This window comes from Photinus pyralis, unplaced genomic scaffold, assembly GCF_008802855.1.
Source record: "Photinus pyralis isolate 1611_PpyrPB1 unplaced genomic scaffold, Ppyr1.3 Ppyr1.4_LG8, whole genome shotgun sequence".
In the NCBI taxonomy this organism is placed as follows: domain Eukaryota; kingdom Metazoa; phylum Arthropoda; class Insecta; order Coleoptera; family Lampyridae; genus Photinus; species Photinus pyralis.
In genome coordinates this window covers 34273762-34285848 of record NW_022170819.1, presented here as the reverse complement: position 1 = coordinate 34285848, position 12087 = coordinate 34273762, and the positions used below count along the sequence as shown (strand labels likewise).

At 37.1% G+C, this 12087-nt stretch overlaps 2 protein-coding genes across 3 annotated transcripts in view; one reads left to right on the top strand and one right to left on the bottom strand.

The window, feature by feature from the left end:
- LOC116178913 overlaps positions 1-12087 on the bottom strand; it is a 194765-nt gene that overhangs the window by 129442 nt on the left and 53236 nt on the right. The window lies entirely within an intron of this gene.
- The window catches only part of LOC116178914, a 195833-nt gene that overhangs the window by 179052 nt on the left and 4694 nt on the right, over positions 1-12087 (top strand). For both annotated transcript variants that reach the window (XM_031498573.1, XM_031498572.1), the window contains 2 exons: positions 1510-1792; positions 2970-3130. In XM_031498573.1, the coding sequence (XP_031354433.1) occupies positions 1510-1792; positions 2970-3130 (444 nt within the window). The remainder of the gene's footprint in view (positions 1-1509; positions 1793-2969; positions 3131-12087) is intronic.

Sequence of the window (12087 nt, the reverse complement as noted above, 5' to 3'; positions counted from 1 at the left end):
GACCTTGGAAAGTAGGCCACATGTAATTTAACATCCCAAAAATGGGATCATTGGCCTTGTATATTCTTCAAAATGTAATTTAGCACCACATCAATTCAGATTATTAGCCTTGTAAATGTAATTTGACACCCCAAAAAAATAAAATACGATATTTTCACCTTAATCTAATTTCCAAGGTCACCGATACGTGACTTTGTCCTATTTTCCAAGGTCATCACCAAATGGGGATCGACCTTGTACTGTGCCAGGATCGCCCCAGCATAACTACTGTTGCGTTACTGTTCGCTTACGCTTTCGGCACTCGTCCCGTATGTGTCCTAGGTATTTTCAGTAGGTAGAGCGTGGTTTCTTTGTGCAGTCTTAGGTTGTGGGTTGCTGGTCGGCGTGGTGGTGTCGTCCTCTTTAACCTTACGAAGTTCTTCGAGTAGTTCCGCAAAGGATGTGACAGACCCGCAACGTGTATCAGAAGAACATATAATGCGTTCTCTCATACCATGTGGGAAAGAGAATTTATCTCCAAATGGTTCTCTATCAGTAGCACAGAAGGTCGAGATGTAAGGCGAAGGTTTATTAGCAGATTCGTCCAAGATTGGTAGCAGGAAATATGATATTTTTCGGTAACAGAATTTGGAACATGCGAAGATAATGCTTGTCGCTCTATGTGATGGGCGGTTAGATGATATACAACGCAAAAGCGCACCTTCGCGCAAGATTGGGCACGATTTTTAACCACTAGCAGTCTAATCAGTTAATTATTATTTATCACTTCGACATCAACGTTAAGACTAGGACTAAACACAATTAGATTTGCTTATACAGCAAACAAAAAGCGTTTTTAAAGGTCTCGAATTAATATATGTCATGTCCACTCCCTTTGCTTATCGCCAATGTCTAATCCCTTATCGACTTGATGGCGCCTTGATGTCGCTCTCTACTATCTAGAAAATTCGCTACAATACAGTTTAAATAATTATTGAATAACACTTTTTTGCTCTCTACTTCTACTTCTCGATTGTAACTAACTACCGCTCATATAATCCAGATAGGATTTAGTAGAATTACTCCACCCATCATTCTCCCCACCACTCTGGATCGTGCAAGAAAAAATCTTGACTTCGAAGGATGCTTCATCTCACCTCGCTGCACTGTTTCTGTTGTGAATACTTGACAATATAGGCCCTTTCCCGCGATTTGGCTGCGCCGCCTCGCCTCCCGTAAACAATTGGTCAAACCTCTGCACTTGCATTTAAACAAACAAAAGGCTGTAGTTTAAATATGTGCGGTAGCCCGAAACGATTACATGCGTTAAAGCACCAAAATGCTGTATAAATTTACGGTACAATATTTTTCGATGAAACTCCATTATTTTTAATCGTGGAAGAATAAAAGCCTCCTGAATATTAATAAAGCGTTCAGATGTGGAACATAAAAGTGGCGGGTTATGTGAAAATCGATAGCCACAACTATACAATGTATGTATGTCGCGCTAAAACGTGATTTTTGTTTCAGAAATCACGCCCATCAGCTGATCTTGAAGGCGAATCGCCTTGTGGACTCCCTTTTGTGCACCGCAAAGAGCAAAATCGTCTCCGGCAGTGTGAGGATGGTGGAGGCGCCCGAGCTGAACGTCATTTTCAAAGGGAGGCATCCTAGTCAGGAGCAAGGTTTGCTTGAAGCGAGGGGCGGCTATGTTCAAGATCTATCTACGTTATCAAGGTGCAATAATGTCAGCTTTTACGAGGACGAGAAGGATGTCATTATTTACGGCAGTCTCCATTTGAGGGAGTTTAAGGTAACGTTCAAATTTCTCCCTCATTTCAGTGTCGTGCGGTCGTTTCCTTTTTACCAAAGAAGGCTCTTAAAGTTTTCAAAAATTTGCAATTTGCAAAATTCATATCACAATACACGTAAATCCCTGTGTCTACTTCTTAATAAATATCACTGTATCTAAAACTTTCGTTACAAATCGTAATTTCCGGTTCTGCATGTCAAACCACAGAAGAGGTACGATAAATTCTAAAAACGAAAAGATTCCGAATATTTTGTACAAGCCACCGGCAATTCGTAATTTTATTTGTCAAATTAATGTTGTTTGTCACCAAATTTTGTGTGTTACAGGAAAGTAAAGTTCAGAAGCTAAGAGCGTTTGTGTGTGAAGTTGAGTTCCCTTTGTTATCGCAAACCTTTGTACGACCAAATTATTAGGATTATCAAAAGTAAAAAAAACTATGTACTTTTAAGGTTTTCTTATTTTATTTGTCGAACGCTTGCGTGCGGGGTATTATGTCTGAATAAGCGTTGTAAGGTTTTCTTTCTCTCAAGAATCTTGTTTTAATTTTTTCCTTTCATTTGGTCATTGTCAATCAATTAATTGTGTGTTTATTCGAATCCCTTGTGCTACCCGAATAGAGTTTTCATGTCAGATTTTTGTCTTTTCGTGTCCAGGAATGGTGTCAGGTGTCGAACGGTGAACTTAACGCAAAAAAACTGCAACTCGATACGCCCCCTCGTTTTCCAGTTACTCGGGGGTGGCATTAAGCGGGGGAAGGTGCTCTCGGTGTACGGTGCGTTCGATACGTTCAATAAATGTTTGCCCAACAACGCCTTTTACATACACCGTGGTCGATGAGAAAGGAAGATCGGGAGTTTCCGATTGTTAGCTTAAGGGGCCACTTTCCTTTAATCTACTACTAGCGTTTCAGCAGAAAATGAAAATCCCATGCCCTGCAAATGAAACTTTTGACGTAAATTATTATCCATTTCAGCAACTTGTTGCGCATACCTCGGGGACTTTCCTTTTCGGAGGGATAAATTAGTTTTCACACATTCAAATTTGACTTCAGCAATCATCCCCTTGTCCTTTATCCACGCGACCGTGACATTTCCATTTTCAACATTTCTCGCTAATCTATCAAAAGTATTATTTTTTCCAAAATCGATTACTAATTTCTCACCTCTTTGAATTACAGTACGGATACGAGAACTACAAGGGAAGGCAGGCAAACGCGTCGGTCGGAGGAAGTATCAGAGGAATGATATATCGCAATAAGATCTTCGTGAAGCTCTCTTTGTCGAAAAGTCAGGAGCACTGCGTGACCCAGCTGGAAGCCGTCCAATTCCGCTCAGTCAAGTAAGATGCATGTCTGCTTTATTTTTGTTTAAGATTCGTGTAAATATTTACGGTGCCGATTGCATTTCTTAACTTGCGCAATCCCGTCTTTTGATTTGTTATTTTAGTGCGTCACGCCTGGTGGATTCACAACGACGTGGTGTTGTCGGTTTCGGAAGGCTGGCGTAATCCCGTTTCTATTTCTGGAACAGGAATTTGATTCATAAAAGAAATCAAAAGCGAATTCTTTCAAATTTTTTTAATAAATTATTATACTATCAGGGTCACAGGAATACCGAAATAATCTATTAATAGGCACCCTCTAACGAATCATGTTCTCTGATACCAAATTTGCTCAACAAGAGCAAGTATAAAAGCGGAATAATATTTTGCAGAGATCATCTCAAGATTATTGTTATATCTGGCTAACAGAGACGTTCTCCTGATACAAAATTATACAGGGTGTTCCTAAACCTGGGGTAAATACGGAAGGGGCTAATTATTTGGCTTATTTTATTATGAAATTTTGGTGTAGTCGATTTTTGGTAAAAAGGGAAGATTATACACTGCCTTTTTTTGAGGTCCGAAAAAAAAATTGTCTCAGATCGACCCGGAAAAAAATTTTCTTATAGAATGTGGCCTGTAGAATTCATAATATGAAACAGTTCCAAGGTTGGGCTACTAGATCAAAAGTTACAGCCCTTTGAATTTTCTTTCGAAATTGGTTTCTAGTCTATAACTTTTGATTGAGAAGTGTAATCGAAAAAGTACGAATTGTTTTGAATTCTACGCACCAAAATTAATAAGAAAAAGTGTTTTCCCGAGAAATTTTGGTGTAGTCGATTTTTGGTAGAAAGGGAAGGTTATACACTGCCTTTTTTTGAGGCCCAAAAGAAAAAATGATTCAGATCGACCCGGAAAGAAAGTTTTCTTATAGAATGTGGCCTGTAGATTCCATAATATCAAACAGTCCAAGGTTGGGCTACGAGATCAAAAGTTACAGCCCTTTGAATTTTCTTTCGAAATTGGTTTCTAGTCCATAACTTTTGATTGAGAAGTCTAATCGAAAAAGTACGAATTGTTTTGGATTCTACCCACCAAAATTAATAAGAAAAAGTGTTTTCCCGAGAAATTTTGGTGTAGTCGATTTTTGGTAAAAAAGGAAGGTTATACACTGCCTTTTTTTGGGGCCCAAAAGAAAAATTGATTCAGATTGACCCGGAAAAAAAATTTCTTATAGAATGTGGCCTGTAGAATCCATAATTTCAAACATTTCCAAGGTTGGGCTACTAGTTCAAAAGTTACAGCCCTTTGAATTTTCTTTCGAAATTGGTCTCTAGTCCATAACTTTTCATAACTATTTAAATACCTTGCGAAGTATTCGAATACTAAATATTTGTGAAAGTATTTAAGTTACAAATACAAATACTGCTTCCATAAAAGTATTTAATTACAAAGTATTTAATTACAATTACAAGTTTCGTATTCTAGCAGATCTTTTTACATATCCAGTTCACGTCTCTTTAACGTCGCGTATTGGCCACCTCTGATGCCTCTTTTACGCTTTCCTTGCCCTTTACTTTCCTATTTTTGTTTTTTTCATATTTCCTTCTCATTCATTTTTGGCGCATTTTTTAAGAACTAAAAAAAATTACCATTGTTTGCGTTTCGTCCATCCGTCCGGACCCACTTCGGCGGTTTTGAACTCCTTTAGGGGAATTGTTCTAGAGGCCTAGAGTTTTTTTTTGCAACACATTCTAACCTTCATAGTAATGAAGTTGCCGATCGGGCCGACAATTGTCGATCGAGCCAGTTGTCGATTGGCCCGACAATTGTCGAACGGTCCGACAGGTGTAGATCGGCCCGACAGTTGCCGATGGGGCCGACAGTTCTCGATCGGCTCGACAATTGTCGATCGAGCCAGTTGTCGATTGACCCGACAATTGTCGAACGACCCGACAGTTGTCGATTGGGCCGACAATAATATGAAAGTAGAGAATCGAAAAATTTTGAAATCAACTTTATGAATGTCACAGCAGGGCAGACGTCTTCTTTCCCAATTGATTTTCCAATACAATAATTAATAAGTAAATATCGTTAGTGCATCAGTAACAGCTGACGAGTTTCAAATTACCCTCTTCGAACCAATCGCGTGACACTAACCGATTGAGTTTTAGACAAATATCGATTAATTCACCCCCGCACCCTCGACCGCATATCTTTAATAAGTACAAAGAAATATAAAAATATATCGAGTTCGAAACGATCGCATTAGACGCGAAAATGCAATCAACTTTTTATTTCCAATGCTAAACAGGCATCAGCAGCTATCGTCTCAAATTTTTTATTGCACGCCATTCCGTTTCGTTTCCTTATGCATCAACGGCCATGGAAACGTTTTTAGTGTCGCCAATAATAAGGCTTTAATGAAGTAAAGCTGTCCCGTATGGGAATTTAATATGTCGCCTTCGGAAATTTTCCGGTCGAGACTATTTCTAGCTTTCCGCTTCGTAGAGTTCCGATTGAAGACCCAGCGGAAATGTTTGAAATATTTGAGAAAATGAAAATTGAAAAGCGAAGTCAATACATAAGTATTTTGCTAGAAGCAAAATGTTTCATTTTCCTTCGATCGTCAATAATAGAAATTGGGGAAAAATGACGATGCTCTGCGAAGCCTCGGCTATTGGCTAAAAGTACATTTAATTAAAATGGTACTGGTCAAAGAGTAAAATTAAGATTTTGTAATTTTTTGGAACTTTTTTTGAAGATTCTTGAATTTGATTGATTTTTTTTATTCCCCCTAATTTAAATGTTGAATTTTTTTCCAGATTCGTGGAGTTTTTTTAATTACTCTAAATTATCCATTTTCTTATATTTCCGAAATCTGTCTAAATGTGTGTCCATTATTAAATGATTCATCTTCCGTTTCTCAGATCCTGATATGATTCTTTGCGGAAAAGGAAAAGGAGCTGGGTTGGACTGGGTCACGCATACTGTGACCCAGTGATCCAGTTAGTCTATTGACCCAGCGTATTTTGTACATTTTTTTATCAGGAGCACAGAATGCGTTCGAAATAATTTGTAAAGAAATTACTTCCCTTTAGCATATTTTACATTTCTGTGATCCTTGTTCAATCATTTTTTGAAAAACATGAATCTTAATGTATTAGGCGTCTAGCGATGAATAATACTATGGTGCTATAAGTTATGTCTCTACTGCTTTTGTGGTTCTAATACCAAGCTTTTTGCAAAAAAAACTTTGCATCGAAAGGACATAATGCTTTTGCAACAATCTAGAAGCTTCTCAGGCGATTATCAAGAAGTTAAGTTCCCTTTATACCTTGTTACGTTCCTGTGGTCCTAATCATTTCTTTAAATCAATGTTTTGATACAAAGGAGAATGTCAGGCAGTGTCTTACATTTTTCTTCCTTGTCCCTGATACGATAAGATTTTTACGAAAATTTCCGATACTTGATACAATTATGATTATTTAGTACTGAAAATTTTTCCTCGGGAGATCATAAAACGCTAGAAATCTTCTTCAAAACAATTATTTCTCCGTTGCACCTTTTTACGTTTCTGTGAACCTGATTCAATAATTAAAATTTACCGTAACAAAATATTAGACATCCGGAAACCCAAATACCGGTAGACTGTTCCTAACGACTTCGGGTAAAAACATTTCACAGACAAACATGAAAAAATTCTTCTATCATGTCCTCCTGGTACTAGACTTTAATTAAAATAGATTATCAGAACCGCAGGAACGTAACAATGTATAAGGGGAAAATATAGTTTTAACATCAGATGTCTTCTGATGATTACCTTGGGGATAAATGTCCGTAAGAAATTTAGATAGAATTATGCGAACGGATGAGAAATAAACCTATACGGAAGTCTTATGTTCTCCTGATCGATTCATCAATAGACACCTGATACTGATCATTTTCTTCAATTTGAATTCCGGGTGTCTGTCATTTTGTTCCGGTAAATTTTAAGTTGTGCAGGAGATTTTAGTTTTTGAATTTCCGGATGTCTGCCCTTTTGTTGCGGTAAATTTGAATTCGTGCGGGAGATTTGAATTTTTATATCTGGATGTCGGCCATTTTGATGCAATAAATTTAAATTTGTGTAACAGATTTGGGTTTCCGGATGTCTAATATTTTGTTGCGGTAAATTTGAAGTTGTGTAGGCGATTTGAATTTTTGAATTTCCGGATGTCTGCCATTTTGTTGCAGTAAATTTGCATTTGTGCTAGAATTTTTATATCCGGATGTCGGCCATATTAATGCAGTAAATTTGAATTTGTGTGGGTGCTTTGTCGTTTTAAAAAATTCGTATTGATTTTGTATTTTGTTAAACATAGTGAAATTTCCACATGTACCGCTTCATAGCAAACTTGAACGAAAGTAAGTCTGGCGATAATAAGAAAGGTATTGGGAAAGCGATCTCATCGGACTTAAAAGCTGCGTTCGTTCCATTTGCGCCGGCTGGAACAGCCGAAATGCGGATTTTCTATTGGATGTTAGGGCGCGCCAATCGAGGGCGTTGCATTGAGAATAGAAGGCCCGTTTCCCCTCTACATATCTTGCCTTTAAGATCTCCCATCAGATTTTACATTTGTAGGTGCTAAAACACGTCTAAGATCGTATGAGAGCAAATGTTCAAGGGTATTTAAGAGCTTTGAAAGCCGCTTTGGGCAATTGAATTTCTACTTATAACTTTAAAAATAATCTTTAAGCGTTTTCCATGTACTTTCAAGGGCCCTCTAAAGACATTTGGCTTCAGAAATCTGCAAAAAACTTGATTGAGTTTTTAATCTTCTTAAGACTTGCACAGTGCAAAGTATTTGTGCATCAAGAGCCTATATCAACCTTTCAGATAATTTATTTCTCTTTATTCTCGCTTAGCCGGTTACAAAAATTTGTTGAGCTTATACCGCTTTATAGCGAACATACAAAAGTATATCTGGCGATAGATAACAAGTGATAATAAGAAACGTATTGGGGAAGGTCAGCGCCGCGCCGTTGCAACGATCTCTTCGAATCTAAGAGTTTCGTTCCGGTGTGTTTAAAATCGAGAACGTGACAAAAATTCTATTCGTTTAAAAAGGTACGCTAGTCGAGGTTGTTGCATTCAGAAAATAGGTTCCCTTTCAGAACTTCTAACGGGCGAGATTCGAATAGCGAGAGAAGTGGAAGAGCGATTGTTCCAAGCTGATTTTCGCGAGCGAGCACGTACTAATCTGGGTACGCTAATTATTATTATTCTTGATTTATTTCAAATAAAAATGGAAGTTTTTTGTTTAATTTTTAGAGCGACCACGTACAAATACCAGTGTGTGAAGAAAAATTGATTCGCGAACGACATTTTTAGCGGCGTTGCGAGAAATATCTTCAAGAATGTGTGAAGATCCGAAAAAAAACTTCTCGTTCCATTTTTTATTTGAAAAGCGGGTCGTCGACTCGAAAATGTTCCCTCGCCTATATTTTACCACTCATAAATAAAAGGCCTTCCTTCGAATCGAAAGTTTTTCTTCGTCGCGGGGGGTGCCCGCTGCTTAATACGTTTTTACTACTATCCGGATTCATTTCACTTATGTTCCGGTTATCGAGTTACAACCGGAACGTAAGTGAAATCAATCCGGATAGTAGTAAAGAATTAGTAGTTTAACTTCGGGTAAAAACATATTAAGTAGCGGGCAGTCCTAAATCCCGCGACGAAGAAAAACTTTCGATTCGAAGAAAGCCATTTTATTTACGAGTGGTAAAATATAGGCGAAGGAACATTTTCGAGTCGAAGACCCGCTTTTCAAATAAAAAATGCGAAAGGTTTTTCGGATCGCTAAGAGTAACGGCTGGTTAAAATCAGGTTTCTTAGTCGGTGCATTTTGCATTTTGATAGGTTGACTGGTTATGTTTGATTAATCCTTAAAAGGGGGTTTCATGACGAAAGTAGTATCAAAAACGTGTAGTGTAATTATTTACAAGCAAATTGAAAGCGCCGTAAAAAGCTACGATAGGATTTGAGGAAATTAGCTAGTAGTTCAGTACGTATCATCACTAACTTTTAATTTCCGTAGCTATATATAATATATTTGTGAAAATCGTCCATTTGCAACGAACAAATTTGTTTTCAGTATGCGAGATGTTACTAATTAATGTGCGAATGGGACCTGTTGCTCGTTTATATGCAAAAATGTTTTAATTAAAGCCTATTTCAATTTCGCGCTTCATTTCCTTTACAAAATACGTTCACTATTTTGGCGAATTTTATTCAACACCACATTGATATTTGTGGCCTCCAATCCTCCTCAAACCGCTCAACGGATCAGCCAAACGTTAATTACTAATCTACCGAAACCGTTTTCTGTCTTGAAACGAAACACTCTTCTCCAATATTTGGCACTTAAATGAACTCATTAAATTCCATTTTGATGATGGGAGTGGAATAAATGCGTACGTCGTCGCTTTTAGTCGATTAACATCTTCGCCGGTATAGAGAAACGCATTAAAATTGTTGCATAAATAGAATAGTGGAATCGATATGTGGGTAGTCGTGTCAAAGCGTCGCTTCGATTTCGATTTTGGGTTATAATATTGTAACAGATCAACTCGTCCGCTTTTCTATATCGGGCATTCATAAATTTTCAGACGGGCGGACGCGCTGAAAATTTGGCAAAAATGTTTGTTGATTGTTCCTTTTTATACCGTGTGCAAATCAGTTATTATTAGCTCTGTTTGTAAATATGCGGGAATTTTTCTGTTTGTTTTCATATTTTCCTGATGGTAAAAGAAGCGAGAAGACAATTCCATTGTGTTTGGAAACGTAATCCCGCAGTCATTGAAAAATAATAAGTGGTTTGCCATTGTACTTTTGTGTAAAGTAGTCAAGATAGAAACGGTTTTTATCGTGTTTTTCATGAAAAAGGGTTTGAGATCTCAGCATTCGGACCTCATAGAAGGCTGAGGCTTTTGTTATTTAACAAGTTGCCATACGTAGGGTGGTCGACAAGAAAAAATAGTTCGAATTAGTTTCCGTGTTCGCGCAATCGCATTCTAACTATAGATACTTCTCATAAAAGTGAATCTAGTAGACATAACCTGAGATGGATTTGGGCATGTGCGCAAGTGCAGAACTAACTTAATTGTTTATGGAGGGGCGAGGAAGCATATTTCTAGACGTCCGCGGGCATACGCAAATTGATCCTTCCCCACTATTTCAGAATGTAAACCCAGTTTAATCACGATTGAATGTGTGCCATAATGATCTAGTGATAAGGACTTTTCGTTAGCAACCGCGCGGCTAGGGTTCGATTCGTAGCAGGGAAAGTTTTTTTTTCACAAAAATACGTATCCTAATTCAGCACATTAGGTGATTTGTAGGTTTAGCATTGTCTTTTGAGATGCCTCTGCTGTTTACAAATGGGCCGCACAGGACTAGTGGCGTTGAGGTGTGGCCTTGGGAGTGTATTTTTTTATATGCAATTGTCCAATCTTTCTGCAGCAACCACAACGTCGCAATGCCGCCCGTTGTTCTCCATTAGGGCATAAATTTACAAGAATTTCAAAATCAAATAAAAATAGATCTTGTTGAATGGCTATGATGGCGATGCATTCAAATGAATTTCTTTTTTGTCCTCTATCTCATTCCATAATAATGCAATATGGCGTCCATAAGAAATAAGAAAGTAGTAGCCTGCAGCTTCTACATCTATTGCGTTATGGACATTCTGATAATATATTCGTATTCTCCGAAAAAAATGCCCATAGAAGCTAGGGAAAATTTTTAAAAAATTTCAAATGTGTTTTTTTAGTTACAAGAAGAAGTTACTTTACCCCCGTTGAACTTACTCTGTGTTTCTTACCGTTACGGAGTTTCCAATGGTGAACCGTGAATTTGGACCGCCCTGTACACTGCTATTAGTATTTTGTCGAATTTTCTAGAATCTCTTTAGAACGTTTCTTTAATTTTTTAAGAATTTTTCTTGAATTTTCTATAATCCAGAATTTTTTCCGAACGCATATGCACCCACAATTATTATTTTGTATAATTTTTAGAATTTTTCAGAATTTTTGTAGAAATTCTTGAATTTTCTAGATTTTTTTGCGAACGCGTATACATACACAATTATTATTTTATACAATTTTTTAAATTTCTTTTAGAATTTGAGTCAATTCAAAATTTTAAGTGGTCTGTCTGGAGGGAAAATTACTTTAAAATTTTGGTGCACACTACCACACTCAAATGGCATGTTAAGGGCACTTAATCTTCAAGGGTCAAGTCTTCAATGATGTTTATCAATGTTTTAGTCTTTAAAAACTTCCCAAAGGACCCTTTTGCTGGTCTCAAAGAGCTTTAAAAAAACCTCCGTAGTTTTCACAATGACAAGATTTTTAGCGTTTTGCAGCCTTTAAGAGTCTCTAATCCTTGAACTTTTTATAAGGTGATATAAAAGTGTAAAAACTTTTAATAGTGTATTAAGAGACAAGTGGATAATCAAGTCTTTAAAAGCACGCGCAAGGAGGTTAATTAATTAAACCAATTATACCCGTGTTTCGTATTGTATTTTTTCTTATACCTGCAAAATAATTTAAAGGTAAGGGAAATAAAATAAAGCATTATTGACGTACTCGAAGACATGTTTAAGTGGACTGTTTATTCGTAGTTCCATGATGTCACTTGACGTTTGTTTACAAAAAATCACCGTCTTAGTAAATAAAATGACTTTGGTTGAAGAAGATAATACATTATCCATTCAGTGGCTTGTTGCAAAAGCAGAGGAAAAGTTGGTAAGCGCAAAATCCAAATCTGGTAAAGCCTATTATAAAAAATATGAAACGTTGTTTTCGTGGATGAATAGGACGCGTCTTACGTGCAAAGTCTTAAACGCATCGATAATGCTGAAATATTATATGAAGGAAATGTCAAATGTATCTGTCTTCTTTCATTTGGTGCATTTATTCAAAATCACAAA